Below are 20,811 nucleotides of genomic sequence, written 5' to 3' on the forward strand. Positions count from 1 at the left end.
GAATGTCATTTTGGATCAAGATGATGAAAATATATTTTAATCATAGGGTTGTGAATCTTTGGAATTCTCTAGCAAGAGGTCTGTGGAAGCACGGTTATTGAGTATACTCAAAGTACAGGTTGGTCGATTTCTAATTATAAATGGTGTAAAGGGGTATGGAGATTCTGTGAATAAAGGCACTGAAATGTTCAGTTGGTCATGATAGCATTAAATGTCAACAGGTAGATTGGTCATCTCTTGTTCGTCCGTTCCCTAGTTGACCATAAGCAAAGTAGATCTAAAAATCAATTTAACGATAATTTAGCCTGCCTAGATTAAAATGGACAGTTTATGATTATATTTATAGACAGAAGGAGCAGTCAGTTCTCTGTTTTGTAAGGGGTAGTCAGGGTGATTCATTTTTGTTGAAAAAATATATTCAATGTCTACCTAAATCTGCCAATTATTAACGCAATTCCACTGCACGAATTAATTAAAATGGCAACTAAATTGAGGAAAGGATGGGAACTTTTCTAAAATTTTAAATATTTACACCAGCATAAGTTACAAAGTGACAGAGAACACTGCATTTTCTATGTGGAAGATATCAGGGAAGAAATATTTCAATAATTCTTTAGTTATTCTAATAAATATACAGCTATATAAAAAGGACATTTACACTTGCAACTTCCATCTTCAAAGTTGCAGGTAAACAAACGGTACAGTTGAAACGAAATAGAAATTTGTCAAGTCTACCTTAGATAGTGCAAGAAAAACCTCATGAGATGTTTCGACTACAAAACCTTTGTCTTGAGGTTCTGTGTTGCTTTCAATTTCACCAGTCTCATCAAAAGAATTTAAGACTTGACATTTCATTTTCTTCAGGCTGGTACTTTTTTTGATAGGCATATTCATTGTGAAACACAGCTCACTGTCACGACGAAACAACGGGATTTTGTCTCAGTCCACGAGACCATATTAATGATTGCTTCACATGGCATTTGGCCTTTGAAAGTTTAACCAGTACATTTTAACACTTTGGCTGTTGAAGTGCAGGATAGTTCATCACTGATCAGCTTAAGTTCTGAGCAAAATATTCATCATTGCTGTGAAACAAAATGACAACTGAACATCGGGCCATGATTCTCTACAGTGCGCCCTGATTTATTATAAAATCATCAGATAGATTATTTGAATGTACACATGAACATAATATAGAAATATGAGGTCCTTGATGATTGTACTGTTCACAACCACAGCTTCGAAAAAGTAAGGTCCTGATCTCAGTTGTGACATAATGAGGTAATAAGCAGAAGTAGTATACTCTCTTACAGGAACTGAGAGAAATTTTCAACACTTTCCCACTTAGCAACTGGCAGAGGGTAAGAAATCAAGTTTCTTTGTTAAATATCAGAACTGAAAAAAATTAAGTGCAGAACAAAACACCTAAAATATTTCTGGGGCCTGGTTGGTGTACGTGAATAGGAATTATATTGCCTTGTTTTGCAAAAATCAATTTCATTTTGTGTAGGTATGATACTGAAGTAGATTTTGGAATCAAATACACAATTAAAAATAAATTGAAGTCTTAAATCATCCATATTCTGTTGAGATAGTCATTAGGACAACAGGCTGTATTAGAACCTCAAGTAGACAAGGTATGATGACCTCCTGTATAAACTTGTTTAGCTGGTATCCTGTTCCTGGTCCACAGTGCCTGAATTTCTCTGCCAAACAGCTACTATAAAATGATTTAATTGTCGAATTACACAGCAGATACTCTTATTGTCATTTATACGATAACCCAGTTGTAATAGTTGATGTCACATAATCTCAGGCAGTTGATGGTCACAGCCACCACAATATTAAAAAATGTAATTAGGATTATTATATTAAAGGAATACAAGAACATAGGAACCTAATGTGGCTTAGAACATTTGTCCTTATGGATTGAAGTTAAATTTTCTCTCATCCTTTCACAGCCTAACATTGTTAGCTTATTTCCAATCCTACGATTTGAAAAGTCAGTTTTGGGGTGATTTCTCATCTAAGTAGGTTAAATGAGGTAGCTTCAGAGTGATAGCCAGAAAAAAAAATCTTCTTTTCTGAAAGTTTAGAACATATACAGTCCAAATGATGTTTTCTTTAGTGATCTAAGTCATCTCTGATGCTGTGATGTAATCATCCTATCTGCAATTCACAATGCCATCAGTTGCAAATACTATTACATCAATCCAAAGTTTGCTTAATGTAACTTTTGATAATCAAACCGCTCAGAGAGATAAAGATTATGCTTATTCAATCACATCCAGTTTGAACTTTAATCCTAAATTCAAGAGACTATACAATCTTCCCGAATAACTTCTCACTGCTGTAAAAAGATGCGAGTTGTATGATTTTACATGACGTAGAATGTGTGACAAGTTTGATTATTAATCTTACTTATTCTTCATAAATTGTACTGATCATCAGTTTAAAAGTACCTTGTATACGATGATCAGTACATTAAGAATGGGTGCTTTAGAGTTCAAATCCATTGCAAGTAATTTTATTTGTTCAAAGGTTGATATAAATTGCATAGTTATCTAATTATAAGTACACAAATTAGCTCTCAGGAACTAACACTAGCATGTTAGCTTGGGTTTTGTGTTATAATGGAAGACATCTGAAGCTTTATAAAGCTACTCTTGAAAACTGAATCATTCAGAAGATATGCCCATACTCAGATATTGTTTCTGTAAGATTTGTTAAATCTAGGGTAGAATTTTATTGTAAGTGTCATTTGACTGAGATTGGATTGCATGTTAGGCTTCACTACATGTGTACAAGCAATAAACAAATAAGCAATGAGGAAAACATTAAGATTGACAAGTCGCCAGGCCTGGACCAGATTTGTCCTCGGCTGCTTTGGGAAGCGAGAAATGCAATTGCTTCGCCACTTGCGAAGATCTTTGCATCCTCGCTCTCCACTGGAGTCGTACCTGAGGACTGGAGAGAGGCAAATGTAATTCCTCTCATCAAGAAAGGAAATAGGGAAATCCCCGGCAATTATAGACCGGTAAGTCCCACGTCTGTCGTCTGCAAGGTGTTAGAAAGGATTCTGAGGGATAAGATTTATGACCATCTGGAAGAGCATGGCTTGATCAAATACAGTCAACACGGCTTTGTGAGGGGTAGGTCATGCCTTACAAACCTTATCGAGTTTTTTGAGGATGTGACTAGAAAAGTTGATGAGGGTCGAGCTGTGGATGTGGTGTATATGGACTTCAGTAAGGCATTTGATAAGGTTCCCCATGGTAGGCTCATTTAGAAGGTCAGGAGGAATGGGATACAGGGGAACTTAGCTGCTTGGATACAGAATTGGCTGGCCAACAGAAGACAGCGAGTGGTAGTAGAAGGAAAATATTCTGCCTGGAAGTCAGTGGTGAGTGGGGTTCCACAGGGCTCTGTCCTTGGGCCTCTACTGTTTGTAATTTTTATTAATGACTTGGATGAGGGAATTGAAGGATGGGTCAGCAAGTTTGCAGATGACACAAAGGTCGGAGGTGTCGTTGACAGTGTAGAGGGCTGTTGTAGGCTGCAGCGGGACATTGACGGGATGCAGAGATGGGCTGAGAGGTGGCAGATGGAGTTCAACCTGGATAAATGCGAGGTGATGCATTTTGGAAGGTCGAATTTGAAAGCTGAGTACAGGATTAAGGATAGGATTCTTGGCAGCGTGGAGGAACAGAGGGATCTTGGTGTGCAGATACATAGATCCCTTAAAATGGCCACCCAAGTGGACAGGGTTGTTAAGAAAGCATATGGTGTTTTGGCTTTCATTAACAGGGGGATTGAGTTTAAGAGTCGTGAGATCTTGTTGCAGCTCTATAAAACTTTGGTTAGACCGCACTTGGAATACTGCGTCCAGTTCTGGGCGCCCTATTATAGGAAAGATGTGGACGCTTTGGAGAGGGTTCAGAGGAGGTTTACCAGGATGCTGCCTGGACTGGAGGGCTTATCTTATGAAGAGAGGTTGACAGAGCTCGGTCTCTTTTCATTGGAGAAAAGGAGGAGGAGAGGGGACCTAATTGAGGTATACAAGATAATGAGAGGCATAGATAGAGTTCATAGCCAGAGACTATTTCCCAGGGCAGAAATGGCTAGCACGAGGGGTCATAGTTTTAAGCTGGTTGGTGGAAAGTATAGAGGGGATGTCAGAGGCAGGTTCTTTACGCAGAGAGTTGAGAGAGCATGGAATGCGTTGCCAGCAGCAGTTGTGGAAGCAAGGTCATTGGGGTCATTTAAGAGACTGCTGGACATGTATATGGTCACAGAAATTTGAGGGTGCATACATGAGGATCAATGGTCGGCACAACATTGTGGGCTGAAGGGCCTGTTCTGTGCTGTACTGTTCTATGTTCTAAAGATTTTCCATCTACATACCACTGCAGTAATAAGCATAACTGCATACATTACATTAATGTGTAAGGACAAATACATTAATTTCAACAATCTGAACAAGTGACGTTGTTGACTAGAAAAATTAACTTGGCTTTTCTTTCCAATGATGCCACCACATCTGCTGAGTTTTGCATCACTTTCTGGTTTACGTTAGCTACATATGTTCTTAGTCTGCCGTACTATGATTTCCTAATTCTTTGGTTCTGTTTCTCTAAATTAGCCACAAATTTTGAAAACAAATTGTACAATCTGAAATTTGATTTGGTGGTGATCAGTTTCTGTATGGATTGTTTAATATCACACTGGATTGTACGCCCAGTCATTTAGCCAGTGACTTCTCTAAAATAACAGTTGCATAAATGTCTTTGAAATGAACATAAATAGAAAAATTTACCACTTCCAGTAAGAAAATAAAATACTCAGTTAAGTAGAACATTTATAAATGAAAAATGAATAAAACTGAAACCTATCAGTGATCTTAGAATGGCAGGTTTTAAATAAATTTTACTTGCTAACAAAAAGAGCAAAGAACCTTGAATTTAAATTTTAATTGATAGTCTCCAAGCTAATCAGAAATGCAATGTGATTCCTTTGAGTTTCAATCTCAAATGTTTACCTGGAGTTTGATAGTTTAGCCTTCTCATCTCCACAGGGTCTGAAGAGTGTGCCAGTAATGGGTCTTTTCCACCAGGAACATCATCCTTGGCAGATGGAGAGCTTGCTCTTTTCCTGAATCAACCACATGGTATTATTACTTCAACTAAAGGTAGATTTGCCCTGATATCTACTACTGACACACAGTAGTAATTCAGAAACAGAAAGTAGGAGCTCGATTCATATTTAAGAATTTGCTCCTGCTCAATTATGCAATGTACGTGAAATTTCTTTAAAATTTTTTCCTTTGGTCAAAGCAGCAGAAACTGATTCATTCACTCATTACTTTGTCCAGTACATCACACACCATGTGTCCAGATGTATAAGAGCAAAATATTACTTTTACAATACCAGTCTATGAAATTAATACAAAGATGCAGTACAAATGTATACATAAGGAGTGAGCAAGAAGTTAAAGATAATCGATCCTTCATTGGTGTCCTTTTACAATCCTAACGTTTTATTTGCCAAATCGCAAAAGCTGAAAAGCAAATCCTCTATTTGCTTTTTTAATCCATATGCGGGAATTGGAAGAATGGCTGGATTGTTCAGTTTAAGGCAACTTAATGAGGCTCACCACTTATTGCTGTCTTTTATTTTGCATTCCAATTAGGAAAACATTTTTACAATTAAATCCATTAGGTAAATTAATTGCTGAAAGAAATCTTTCATTATATTTGAATTATTATTATAAAGCTTACAATGTGCACCATTTCCACTACTACACCAACGGTTTTCACTTTTGATTTTTACATATCAACTCACTAACTATGCAAAGCAAATCTAAATTATTAAAAAAACCTGTGATATTGGAAATCATACATATAAACAGATATATTAAAATTCAACAGATGTGTCCTGGTTAGAACAACCAACTTCCAACAAATAAGCTTCCCACTTCATATTAATTTTTCTCTCAAATCCCTCAATGATGAATCTATTGTGTATTTTCAGAACTTACTAGAAGTTTTCATTATCATTATTTATTTACTCATGGGAAATGGGCATTGCTGACTGACTAGCATTTACTGCCTGTCCCTTGTTGTCCTTGAGAAGGTGATGAATTGCCTACTTGACTGCTGCAGTCCACCTGCTGCAGGTTGACCCACAATGCCATTAAGTTGGGAATTCCAGGATTTTGACCCAGCAACAGTGAAAGAATAGTGATATATTTCCAAGTTAGGATGCTATATTGTTCTATTAATAATGGAACCAGTCATACAAGAAAACTTCACGACTATTTAATACAGGCACGAGAATTTGAATACGCTTGATCAATATAAATCAAGATCCAGATTGTGATTATCACAAACCATATTATTTTGATAGTTGTCATGGATTTTGTTTAACAGTTACGTGCATGTAATATTTCTGATTCTAAAACAGTAAGGAAAGGAACGGTTTTGAAAAAGGGTCATTGGACCCAAAACATTACATCTGTTTTTCTCCCCACAGATGCTGCCAGATCTGCCTTATTTTTTCAGCAATTTACATTTTTATTTCTGATTTCCAGCATTCACTATTCTTTGGTTTCTTGGTAAGAATTGGAACTGTTTCTGTAGGATACCCTTCTATAGAATAATAGAATGCTAGCTCTTGTCCACAGTATCAATCATGCCAGTCTCAGAAGCACCATGATTAGATTCTAAACATCATCCTCTCTCCTAAAGCAGGGAGGAAGGGAGCAAAACATTAAATATGATTCACTTGCCACTGGTGTCTTTTTACCAACCCCAATGCCTTACATGCCAAAGTATGAACTAAAAGCAGATCTCCTGTTTGCTTTCTTTGATGCATATGCAAGAATTTCTGGACTGTCCAGTTTAAGACAATGTTACAGTCGTTAGTAGAGATCTTACCTTTCTTGCTTACTGTATGTATCCATGAGATGGCAGAAAGAGGAAACATCAGAAATGAGTGATTATTTCATATATCCACTGTTAAAATAAACTGTGGAAATTTCTCTCTCTGCCTCAATTCTTCGATTGAAAGACAAAGGCGAGCATTTGAAATCAGTTTTATAAATTGTTCATGTATCATCGCCATAGATGATCTTCCATTATGTTTAACTCTGTAAATTACCACTATACCATCAATTTCAGTACATCTTCTACACTATTTCTTTCAACTGACTTTGTGCATTTGCCAATTTAACTCTCTCAGTGAGAAGTGACTTCCGTACAAGTGAATTCTAACAATTTATAACTTTGAAACACTAATCACTTGACTGAGCACGGGGGTGAGAAAAAAATCATCTTTGCGGCTATAGCCATTTGATGCAGCTCAAATATTTTAAAATAAAATTGCAAATGGAAACCACTGTTAATAAATTTTACAAGCTATCTTTACAGAGTTTGTATTTTTATTGATCAATTAAAAGAAGTAGTGGTAATAAGAGCTGAATTTCCCCAGTTGGTTCATGGTCCCCACTGTCAGCCTTAATTTTGGTTTAGGAAAACAGAAGCAGCAGTGTCATCATTTAAATGAGGCACTGACAGCTCTGCTGTTGAGAGTTCACCTCTAAGCAAGAGTCAGGTTTTGGTATCAGCAGGGAACCTCTCTACCTTTGTGAAGATCCTGGCGGTGCTACTAATTTGTATCCAAGTGATCACTTAATTTAAAGTAATTAGCTCACTGCCACTGTCAAGTGGGTAGCTGATGCCATTTAAATCCTGCTTCCAACCAGATAGCTTGAAAGTGGGTTCACACAGAGCCACAATCCTTAGGTGAGATTCTAGAATTCTGCTCCTGGTCCTGTCTCAACCTTCAATACATGGACCAGTAAAATTTGGTGGTAGTGTAAATAGTCCATCTTGCTCAGGAGCAATGTAAAACTTCTTTATTACAGTAAAGTAACGAAATGTTAAGGAGAAAGATTTCCCAAAAGCTCAAATAAAAGCGAATCTGCCAGAATAAATGGCAAAAAAAGGAACAAACCTAGGAACAGATCAGACAATATATTATATAGATGCATATGGGCATATCATAGAAAAATGCTCAGCAGCAATCTTCTCGAACATTTTTACATAAGCCCTTGCTAGATCACAGTAAGATGATAGATTTATCTATTGTTAGTCATCTACCTATTTTCCATTGGAGAGAAAAATGTAAATTGATAACTAAATAGTGAGTATGTGTAATAGCTGAGAAAGTTAAGATCAAAAATAAAAAGTGAAAGAGAACTGAAGAACAAAATGGCTCTCTATTGTGCTTTTTCTGCATTTCTTCGCTCCCTTCCTCTTAATTGTGTGAGGCTAAAGCAATCTGTTCAAAATATTAGCATCTCATTTGACTATAACATAAGGTTCTGACCAGATTTCATGCCATCATTTAGTACGACTTTATTCACCTCTGTAACATCACAAGATATGCTTTTACCTCAGCTTATCTACTGCTGAAACCCTCATCACACTTTGTAATCTCTAGGCTTCATTATTTTAATACACTACTGGCTGATTTCTCACATTCTACCTTACATAAATTTAAGGTCATTCCAAAACTTGATCACCCATGTCATAACTCGCATAATGTCTTCATCAGCAATCGACCCTGTGCTCACCAACAAACATTGGCTGCCTTGATTTTAGGATCCTTATTCTTGACTTAAAATCTCTCCTTGGTTTTGCTCCTCCCTATTTCTGTAATCTGCTTTAGCCTGTCATCCCTCCGACATGGCTTCTCTAATTGTGACTTCTTACTCTTCTCCAATTTAAATTGTTCCAAAATCATGTCTTCAGTTGCTTAAGGAACTTGCCACCCTACATCTCTTTGACCTTTTACCACAATTTTCTTCTTTTTAACAAAATTCTACCTCTTTGATTGAAGTTTTCATTATCTGACTGCATATTTCCTTACATAGCTCTGTGTCATACTTTGTTTTATACTGCTTCTGCAAAGCGCCATTGAGCATTTAAATAAAGGCATAAAACAATTATGTTACTGTAGCGGTTGTTGTTAAGTAGATAATGACACTTTCTATATTTAACAACAGAACTCAATGTATGGAAAGCATGATGATACGTAGTTGGGGTTAGTAAGACGTGGGTCCAAAGTTAAATTTGTCGTTCCAGTTGGAAGATAGCGAAGTGTCAAAGCATTGCTATATTATTTGCGTTATGCATTATACTCAAAAATCTTCGCAACACATAGTTAAACATTAATTAAATGAGCTTGCATTTATAGGCTATTTTAATTGCTTGAGAATGCTACTTGAATTGCTGCAACATGTCATGTGTTGGTCCTCCCACAACATTGTTAACTAGGGAGTTACAGGGTTTTGACCTGGTAATGATGAAGGAATAATGATGTATTTCCAAGTCAGAATAGTTTGTTGGAAGGAAACACGTTCTCATAGATCTGCTACCCTTATCCTTTGAGGTGACACAGGTCATGCATTTGGGAGATGCAAGTGAAGAAATCTTAATGAGTTGTTGCCCCAGTACACAACTGGAGGAGGAGTTAAATGTTTAAGGTGGTGAATGTGCTGTCAATCTAATGAGCTGCTTTGTTTTAGATGATGTCAAGCTTCTTGAGTGTCATTGGAGCTACTGTCACCAGGTAACAGGAGACTATTTAATCACATACTTGACTTAAAGTGAGCAGTATTGGCTTTTGGGAGTTTTTCGGGAGCTGAGTCATCTGACAAAGAGTATCCAGCCCTTGATCCACTGTGGCTGATCCAGTTAAATATCTGGTTAATGATGACTTATACCCCAAGATCTTGATGGCATGGATTTTGTTGATGGTAATTGCACTGACTGTAATGAGGTCAGCCAGGTGGACCTCATAGCCCCAGACAGAGAACCCATGTTCTATCAACTGGTTCAATCAGACAGTCCTAGCTGACAGATATAAATAGAAGTGTCAGAGGTTCTGTTCACTCTGAGAACTGCTTCTAAGGAAGCTTGTTCAGTGTCAAAGACTCTCAATGTGTGAATAAAGGCTGACCAGCCACTATGGAGTTACTTCAGTAATGCCATTAATGTGAAGGTGATGTGTGACTTGACTCTCACTTGTTGATGGTAATTACCTGGCATCTGCACGGTTCAAATATTACTTCTTGTTTATCACCTAAAGCCTGACAGACATTGCTACATTCCAGAAAGATGCTTCATTATCTGAGGAGAATCGAACATCATTATCAAAATATCCTCACACCTGACCTTATGATAGATTTCGATGAAGCAGGTGAAAATGGTTGGGACCTGACGCACTCCCGCTGTGATGTCTTGGGGATGAGGTGAATCATCTCTAAATCAATAAGCATCTTCCTTTATGTTATGCATGACTCCAATCAATTGACTTTTCTCCACAGTTCCCACTTTTTTGTTATGGTTTCTTGTTGCCACAATCCACCAAATGATGGGTTGGTGTCAAGGATGGTTAATCTCAGCTCATCTCTAAAATTTAGCTTCTTGGTCCATATTTAGGTCAAGTTCATAATGAGGTCTAAAAGCAAATGTTCTGGTAGCTTACAAACTGAGTAGTGACAAGTAAGTGTTAGTGAGTAAGCGCCACTTTATAGCACTGTATAGCATGAATGCCACTGGTCAGTCCAAGCCTCAATGTTCTTCAGGTCTTGTTGCACGTGGACATGAACTACTTCATTATGTAGGGAGTGAAAAACACAACTGAACATGCAAGTGTCAGTGAATGGCTACAGCTCTGATGTTAAGGCAATCAAAAGTGAAACAGGTCCAGATGCTTAGGCCTAGGGCCTGCCCTGAAGAACAGCCAAAATAATGTCCTGGAGTTAAGTCGATTGGTCTTCCACAACCACAATTATCGTTCTTTGTGTCGACATGGTTCAACTAGTGAAGAGTTTTCTCAATGACTCCTTTCAACTTCAAATTTGTTGGAGCTCCCTAATGCTATAGTCAGTCAAATTTTGCCCTGACAACAAGGGCAATCATTGTCACTTCATGAGTGACATTTAAATCATTTGCACATCTTCGAACCAAGGCTGTAAATAACATCTATAGTCAGCTGATCCCAACAAAACTCATTAGGGCTTTCTTTCATAATTTGAGTTAACATTTGGGATAATACCCTTTGAAAGATTACGCTGTAAAGATGCAGTGTTTCAGCATTGATTTTGGATATACAGTCCTATTTTCACATAACTTTGTGATTATCTCACCTTTTGAACAGAAGTATAGCAATAACAATGATGATAATTAACACAACAGCAAGAACTGGTCCCATCACCCACAGCATCTCAGGATCGTCTTGTGCATTTGGCGATGAGGTTACCTCCACCAGAATTGTATCAGAGTAGGGGCTAGCAGCATACATCTGCTGAACAGAAAAAGAACATGAAATAAATAGCATTAACATCTACAGCATTTAATGAAATGATGCAGATTATTTTATCCCATGATTATTGAATTAAGACATAATACTTTAATAAAATTTTTTAAAAAGTCAGTTCCCCACCTAAGTAAATAGAAAATTATTAATTTGTAAAAATTTTCTAGTTAAGCATTTTTCTAAGTTTGTCTTCTCCTAAACACAAGAATCAGGCTTTGGTTCTTCAAACTGTTCAGTGCACTTTGGTGCTTGAAGTAACAATCGCCTCTTGTGAAACTAACACAGTGAATGTGAGTTGTTTATTCGATTCTGGAGATGGGGGACACGAGACAAGTTCCCTTCTAACAGATTTAGTAAGAGGTGAGTGGTGAAAACCTGCAAAAGGGAGCACTAGCAGATCTAAGACTTCAGCAGCTATGGGAAACTGAATTCAACTCTACTGCATCATCACTACTCCTGCATAACAACAAATGACAAACAATAGAAGTGAAAGGATACATCAGGAAAAGGTGTAATAATTAGATAGGACAAGCACTGATAGAGGCTTAGAATTGAAAGAAATTTGTGGTACTCAGTTGAACAGCCACCATTCCGTGATGATATGCATCCTAAAATGCTGAGGCATACCATGATAGAAAATACAGACTGATCACAATCCTTCTAATATCCTTGACTGTACAGGTTGCAGCAGAGGCTTGGGAACTTGCCAATGCAACATTTCTATTGAGAAAGGCACAAAGGAATAAACCATTATCTACATCCAGCCTCACATCAGCATGTTTTTAGTGGTTACAATTTGAGGTTAGAGTAACAATTTACATAGAAATGTTAGGTCATTAAATACAACTTGTATGTGAGAAATGCAATTATTCCTTTTCAGAGATTTATCAGTATATTCAGCTGGATGAACACAGCAGGCCAAGCAGCATCAGAGGAGTAGGAAAGCTTGACATTTCGGGTCGGGACCCTTCTTCAGAAAGTGGGTGCTATATACCTTCCAAATTTATTTGATAAATTTCCATATAGAAGGTTGTTGATAAAGTTAAGACATATGGTAAGAGGAGTGTCATACATAAAGTTGATTTTTAATGAGATAGAGAGAGAACAACGGAGCGAGATTAATAGGCAATCTTTAGAATCCAGAGACGTAAACGTAAATGTAAGGAAGGATTTGGAAAAGAATCATAAACAAAATCATAATGCAGATATTGAAGTTCACATTTACATCTCAGAAAATGCTATTAAGAAAAACATAAAATTGTTCACAAAGGGGGCATAAAATACCAATAGTTAAGTCAATGCAAAACAATGGATAGGCCATTGTTAAAATGTTACTTGCAGTTTTGAAAGCCTTCTTAAGGGGTGAATTACGAGGGAAGTTTTGAGAAACTGGTCTTTTTTATTTGTTAATGGGTTGTGGGTATTGCTAGCTGGGTTGGCATCTATTTATTGTCCATACCAAATTGTCCCTTGAGCTCTGTAGCTTGCTAGGGCTATTTTAGAGGGTAGTTAAGAGTCAACCATGGGATGCAGGTGCAGTTACAATGTTTAAAAAACACTGGACAAGTACATGAACAGGAAAGGTTTGGAGGGATATGGGCCAAACACAGGCAGGTGGCCTAGTTGATTGGGATTAGTTAGGGAACATAGTCGGTATGGCCTAGTTGGACCAAGCAGCCTGTTTTCATGCTGTATGGTCCTTCTTACATTTCTCAGCATTAATTTTCAGGCCGTATCTAAGCACCCAACATGCTAACCATCCATACCCTCAAATTCACTTACAATTGTCTTCACAATTAACCATGATGTCAGCAGGTTTTAGTATTGTATTCTTTTACTCAAGTCCAAATTGCGTGCACACACACCCGTCTAAGGATATGTTAATGCACAGACGCATAGTCAGAGTGAAAAGCGATGGTTGGAAAACCAGCAGTCTGTCAAAGGTGAGCAATTGTTTACATCCCTGGGTTCTAAAGGTCGCCTATGACTCTATCTGGAATCACATGTGGCCAATCAGATATGGGTGATAGGCTTCCTTCTGCAGGGACATTGTGAACCAGATGGGGCATTATGACAGTCATTAGATTAGTTTATAAGTACAGGTTTTATTGAATTCAAATTTCACCAAGTACCATGGAGGAATTTGAGCCCATGTCCCCAGAACAGGAGTCATGATCACTAGTCCAGTGACATTACTATGACACCACAGCCCCCTTACCTTCACCCTTCTATTTCATTACAACAAACTGAAATATGATGGATAATCAAATTTATGAGGGATTTTGTAAAGGTAAATGAGGGAAGGGCATTTTTATTGGTTGGTGAGTCAGTGGGCAGACATTTATGGAGGTGCAGTTAGCTTGCATCTCCAAAAGGCAAGTTTTCTGGAAGTCAGTCTGCTCCTAAGTCTGCCCTGCAGCCATACTGTTCTGCAGATGGGCTAAATTGGTTACCAGCATGGCATCTACTCCTCACTTAGCAGGAAGTCCTTCCCTCGGAACTAGCCAATAGCTCCATCACTCATGGCAGCACCAGATCTCAAGTAATAAGTACTACTATGATAGCACGAAGGACCTGGAAGTGGGCCAGGCTGCCCTGAGAAAATTAATCCTGGAGTTTCATGGTTGCAAAAGATCGTATAGCTCAGGGAGCATGGAGAGGGAGGTGGGATAGGTTTTGCTGGGCAGCAGCTAGGAAAAATGAGGTGGCATCTTGGATTGGGACTGCTTCCTCAATGCACTTGAGGCACCACCAAAATGAAATGACCCCAAACCTTCCTGCCTTTGTTCACACAGGTGCCTGAAAACCGGCTGCCCAGTTGTGCTTGACACTCCACCCCAATATAATGTAAACTAAAATACTTAAGATTGAATAAGACAAAATGAAATTTGATGCCCAATGTCCAGACAACTCATAATCCAGTTTATACCAGTTCAAATTCAAATGACACTGAATTGTTAGAACTGTCTACAATCAATAGGCAGGGTTGGTGCTTTTTGTTGTTTTTAAAACCAGCAGTTTATGACATAAAATAAAATATTGCTTTTATTGTCCAACAGTCTACCGCCCAGTGGCTCTGACCTCAATAATCATGAAGTGCTTCTAAAGGTTGACCATGACCCACATCACCTCCACTATCTCAGCCTACAATTTGCCTATCAAAGCAACAGGTCCACAGCGGATGCTATATCCCTAGCCCTACACTCATACCTGGAGCATTTGGACAACAAAGACAGCTACGTCCTGCACATTGACTACAGCTCTGCCTTCAACACCATTATCTCCTTCGCATTGATCTCAAAACTCCATGACCTTGCTCTTGGCTCTGCACTCTGCAACTAGATCCTCAGCTTTCTGTTCCACAGACCGCAATTAGTGAAGATAGGTAACTGCACTTTCTCCACAATGACACTCAACACTGCAGCACGCCAAGATCATGCTCTCAATCCCCTACTGTACTCCCTGTACACCCACGAACGTGTTGCCAAATTCCAAATGAACGCCATCTACAAGGTCACTGACAACACCACTGTACTGGGATGGAGATCCAGCAACCATAAATCACAATACACAAGGGACATTGAGGGCTTCATGATGTAGTGCAATCTCTCTCTCAACATCAGCAAAACTACAGAACTGTTCATTGACTACAGAAAGAAAGCTGGAAAACATGTCCCCATCTACAACAATGGAACTGAAGTTAAGACATAGAACATAGAACATAGAACAGTACAGCACAGAACAGGCCCTTCAGCCCACAATGTTGTGCCGACCATTGATCCTCATGGATGGACCCTCAAATTTCTGTGACCATATGCATGTCCAGCAGTCTCTTAAATGACCCCAATGACCTTGCTTCCACAACTGCTGCTGGCAACGCATTCCATGCTCTCACAACTCTCTGCGTAAAGAACCTGCCTCTGACATCCCCTCTATACTTTCCACCAACCAGCTTAAAACTATGACCCCTCGTGCTAGCCATTTCTGCCCTGGGAAATAGTCTCTGGCTATCGACTCTATCTATGCCTCTCATTATCTTGTATACCTCAATTAGGTCCCCTCTCCTCCTCCTTTTCTCCAATGAAAAGAGACCGAGCTCAGTCAACCTCTCTTCATAAGATAAGCCCTCCAGTCCAGGCAGCATCCTGGTAAACCTCCTCTGAACCCTCTCCAAAGCATCCACATCTTTCCTATAATAGGGCGCCCAGAACTGGACGCAGTATTCCAAGTGCGGTCTAACCAAAGTTTTATAGAGCTGCAACAAGATCTCACGACTCTTAAACTCAATCCCCCTGTTAATGAAAGCCAAAACACCATATGCTTTCTTAACAACCCTGTCCACTTGGGTGGCCATTTTAAGGGATCTATGTATCTGCACACCAAGATCCCTCTGTTCCTCCACGCTGCCAAGAATCCTATCCTTAATCCTGTACTCAGCTTTCAAATTCGACCTTCCAAAATGCATCACCTCGCATTTATCCAGGTTGAACTCCATCTGCCACCTCTCAGCCCATCTCTGCATCCTGTCAATGTCCCGCTGCAGCCTACAACAGCCCTCTACACTGTCAACGACACCTCCGACCTTTGTGTCGTCTGCAAACTTGCTGACCCATCCTTCAATTCCCTCGTCCAAGTCATTAATAAAAATTACAAACAGTAGAGGCCCAAGGACAGAGCCCTGTGGAACCCCACTCACCACTGACTTCCAGGCAGAATATTTTCCTTCTACTACCACTCGCTGTCTTCTGTTGGCCAGCCAATTCTGTATCCAAGCAGCTAAGTTCCCCTGTATCCCATTCCTCCTGACCTTCTGAATGAGCCTTCCATGGGGAACCTTATCAAATGCCTTACTGAAGTCCATATACACCACATCCACAGCTTGACCCTCATCAACCTTACTGGTCACATCCTCAAAAAACTCGATAAGGTTTGTAAGGCATGACCTACCCCTCACAAAGCCGTGTTGACTGTATTTGATCAAGCCATGCTCTTCCAGATGGTCATAAATCTTATCCCTCAGAATCCTTTCTAACACCTTGCAGACGACAGACGTGAGACTTACCGGTCTATAATTGCCGGGGATTTCCCTATTTCCTTTCTTGAAGAGAGGAATTACATTTGCCTCTCTCCAGTCCTCAGGTACGACTCCAGTGGAGAGCGAGGATGCAAAGATCTTCGCAAGTGGCGAAGCAATTGCATTTCTCGCTTCCCAAAGCAGCCGAGGACAAATCTGATCCGGGCCTGGCGACTTGTCAATCTTAATGTTTGACAAAATTTTCAGTACATCAGCTTCCTCTATCTCTATCCATTCCAGCATGCACACCTGCTCTTCAAAGGTTTCATTCACTACACAGTTCGTTTCTTTCGTAAAGACAGAAGCAAAAAACTCATTTAGGGCTTCCCCTACCTCCTCAGGCTCCACACACAAGTTCCCTATGCTATCCCTGATCGGCCCTACTCTTTCTTTGACCATTCTCTTATTCCTCACGTAAGTGTAAAATGCCTTTGTGTTTTCCCGGATTCCTTCTGCCAAGCCTTTCTCGTGCCCCCTCCTGGCTCTCCTCAGACCATTTTTGAGCTCCTTCCTTGCCTGCATGTAATCCTCTCTAGCTGAACTTGACCCTAGCTTCCTCCACCTTATGTAAGCTACCTTCTTACTTTTCACTAGAAGCTCCACCGCTCTCGTCATCCAAGGTTCCTTTATCTTACCCCGTCTTGCCTGTCTCAGAGGGACATATTTACTCATCACTCCCAACAACTGTTCCTTAAACCATCTCCACATGTCTATAGTTCCCTTACCATGGAACAACTGCTCCCAGTCCATGCTTCCTAACTCGTGTCTAAAGACGGTGGAGAATGTCAAGTTTCTTAGAGTCACGACAACCAGCAACCTGAATGGAGTTCACATATGGATGCACAACACCAAGTGTGTCTACTTCAACACCAGGAGCGTCCGGAATAAGGTGGGTGAACTTGCAGCATGGGTTGGTACCTGGGACTTCGATGTTGTGGCCATTTTGGAGACATAGATAGAGCAGGGACAGGAATGGTTGTTGCAGGTTCCGGGGTTTAGATATTTCAGTAAGATCAGGGAAGGTGGTAAAAGAGGGGGAGGTGTGGCACTGTTAGTCAAGGACAGTATTACGGTGGCAGAAAGGACATTTGATGAGGACTCGTCTACTGAGGTTGTATGGGCTGAGGTTAGAAACAGGAAAGGAGAGGTCACTCTGTTGGGAGTTTTCTATAGGCCTCCAAAAAGTTCCGGAGATGTAGAGGAAAGGATTGCAAAGATGATTCTGGATCGGAGCGAAAGTAACAGGGTAGTTGTTATGGGGGACTGTAACTTTCCAGATATTGACTGGAAACGCGATAGTTCAAGTACTTTAGATGGGTTAGTTTTTGTCCAGTGTGCAGGAGGGTTTCCTGACACAGTATGTAGATAGGCCAACAAGAGGCGAAGCCGCATTGTATTTGGTACTGGGTAATGAACCAGGCCAGATGTTAGATTTGAGTTAGGTGAGCACTTTGGTGATAGTGACCACAATTCGGTTATGGAAAGGGATAGGCATACACCGATAGGCAAGAGTTATAGCTGGGGGAAAGGCAATTATAAGGCGATTAGGCAAGATTTAGGATGCATAGGACGGGGAAGGAAACTGCAGGGGCTGGGCACAATTGAAATGTGGACCTTGTTCAAGGGACAGCTACTGCATGTCCTTGATAAATATGTATCTGTCAGACAGGGAGGAAGTGGTCGAGCGATGGAACCGTGGTTTACTAAAGAAGTTGAATTTCTTGTCAAGAGGAAGGAGGATGTTTATGTAAAGATGAAGCGTAGAAGTTCAGTTAGGGCGCTTGAGAGTTGCAAGTTAACCAGTAAGGACATAAAGCGAGAACTAAGAGGAACCAGGAGGGGACATGAGAAGTCTTTGGCAGGTAGGATCAAGGAAAACCCTAAAGCTTTCCATAGGTATGTCAGGAATAAAAGAATGACTAGAGTAAGGTAAGGGCCAGTCAAGGACAGTAGTAGGAAGTTGTGCGTGGAGTCCGAAGAGATAGGAGAGGTGCTAAATGAATATTTTTTGTCAGTATTCACACAGGAAGAAGACAATGTTGTTGAGGAGAACACTGAGACACAGGTTATTAGACTAGACGGGATTGAAGTTCATAAGGAGGAGATGTTAGCAATTCTGGAAAGCATGAAAATAGTTAAGGCCCCTGGGCCAGATAGGGTTTATCCGAGGATTCTCTGGGACGCTAGGGAGGAGATTGCAGAGCCTTTGACTTTGATCTTTATGGCGTCACTATCTACAGGAATAGTGCCAGACAACTGGAGGATAGCAGATGTTGTCCCCTTGTTCAAGAAGGGGACTAGAGACAACCCTGGTAATTACAGACCAGTAAGCCTTACTTCGGTTGTGGGTAAAGTGTTGGAACGGATTATAAGAGATAGGATTTATTATCATCTAGGAAGGAGTAATTTGATTCGGGATAGACAGCATGGTTTTGTGAAGGGTAGGTCGTGCCTCACAAACCTTATTGAGTTCTTTGAGAAGGTGACCAAACAGGTGGATGAGAGTAAAGCGGTTGATGTGGTATATATGGATTTCAGTAAAGCATTTGATAAGGTTCCCCACGGTAGGCTATTGCAGAAAATACAGAGGCATGGGATTGAGCATGATTTAGCCATTTAGATCAGAAATTGGCTAGCTGTCAGAAAACAGAGGGTGGTGGTTGATGGGAAATGTCCATCCTAGAGTTCAATTACTAGTGGTGTTCTGCAAGGATCTGTTTTGGGGCCACTGCTGTTTGCCATTTTTATAAATGACCTGGACGAGGGTCCAGAAGGATGGGTTAGTAAATTTGCAGATGATACTAAAGTCGGTGGAGGTGTGGATAGTGCGGAAGGATGTTGCAGGTTACAGAGAGACATAGATAAGCTGCAGAGATGGGCTGAGAGGTGGCAAATGTAGTTTAATGTGGAAAAGTGTGAGATAATTCACTTTGGAAGGAGTAACAGGAATAGAGAGTATTGGGCAAATGGTAAGATTCTTGGTAGTGTGGATGAGCAGAGAGATCTTGGTGTCCATGTGCTTGAACCCTGAAAGTTGCCAGCCAGGTTGATAGGGTTGTTAAGAAGGTGTATTGTGTGTTAGGTTTTATTGGTAGAGGGTTTGAGTTTCAGAGCCATGAGATCATGTTGCAGCTATACAAACTCTGGTGCGGCCACACTTGGGAGTATTGCGTACAGTTCTGTTCGCTGCATTATAGGAAGGATTTGGAAGCACTGGAAAGGGTGCAGAGGAGATTTACCACGATGTTGCCTGGTATGGAGGGGAGGTCTTATGAGAAAAGGCTGAAGGACTTGAGGCTGTTTTTGTGAGAGAGAAGAAGGCTAAGAGGCAACTTAATAGAGACATATAAGATGATCAGAGGATTAGATCAAGTGGACAGTGAGAGCCTTTTTCCTTGGATGGTGATGGCTAGTACGAGGGGACATAGCTTTAAATTGAAGGGTGATAGATATAGGTCAGAAGTCAGCAGTAGGTTCTTTACTCAGAGAGTAGTAAGGGCGCAGAATGCCCTGGCTGCAACAGTAGTGGACTTGCTAACTTTAAGGACATTTAAATGGTCATTGGATAAACATATGGATGATAATGGAATAGTTCAGGTTAGATGGGCTTCAGATTGGTTTTACAGGTCGGCGTAACATCGAGGGCCGAAGGACCTGTACTGCGCTGTAATGTTCTATGTTTTGTGTAACCTGCACACCTTCGGACTGCTGGAGGAGACTCGAGCGCCCTGATGTAACCCATACAGACATGGGGAGAACACACAAACTCCACACAGACAGTTGCTTGAGGCTACAATCCAACCTGGCTGCCACGTCTTTTGAAGTTGTAATTGTACTTGCCTCTGTCACTTCCTGTGGCAGCTCATTCCATATATGCATCAACCTCTGTGTGAAACAGTTACCCTTCAGGTCTCTTTCAAATCTTTCTCCTGTCACCTTAAACCTATGCCCTTGGGTTTTGGACTCACTGACCCTAAGGAAAAGACTTTGGCTGTTCACCTTATCTATTTCCCTCATGAATTTATGAAGTCATACAACATACAACAGTACAGTGCAGTGCAGGCCATTCGGCCCATGATGTTTTGCCGACCTCTTACCCTACTCGAACATCTGTTCCCAATTTATGTTCCGCAGTTTCTACCTGATAGCATGGTAACTTCCCCTCTCCCAATTAAATACTTTCCCATACTATCTGCTCCTACCCCTCTCCATGACCACAGTAAAGGTCAGGGAATTGTGATCACTAACATTATCCAAACATTTTTCACACTGTAACCCCATTTTTGAAGCTTGACAATTGTTCTGATCCCTCAGTGACAACTGTGAGGGGTGAGTTGTCAGGAGAAAAAAAA

The 20,811-nt window shown here is 40.2% G+C and overlaps 1 protein-coding gene across 18 annotated transcripts in view; it reads right to left on the reverse strand.

The window, feature by feature from the left end:
* The window catches only part of ptprfa (protein tyrosine phosphatase receptor type Fa), a 491,915-nt gene that overhangs the window by 123,960 nt on the left and 347,144 nt on the right, over positions 1–20,811 (reverse strand). For 13 of the 18 annotated variants that reach the window (XM_059648015.1, XM_059648014.1, XM_059648012.1 and 10 more), the window contains 2 exons: positions 11,216–11,373; positions 5,039–5,151 (listed from right to left, as the gene is read on the reverse strand). In XM_059648015.1, coding sequence (XP_059503998.1) covers positions 5,039–5,151; positions 11,216–11,373 — 271 coding nt within the window. The remainder of the gene's footprint in view (positions 1–5,038; positions 5,152–11,215; positions 11,374–20,811) is intronic. The other 5 variants (XM_059648016.1, XM_059648010.1, XM_059648007.1 and 2 more) reach the window with 1 other exon arrangement.

Source organism: Stegostoma tigrinum, chromosome 8 (assembly GCF_030684315.1).
Source record: "Stegostoma tigrinum isolate sSteTig4 chromosome 8, sSteTig4.hap1, whole genome shotgun sequence".
Lineage (NCBI taxonomy): Eukaryota > Metazoa > Chordata > Chondrichthyes > Orectolobiformes > Stegostomatidae > Stegostoma > Stegostoma tigrinum.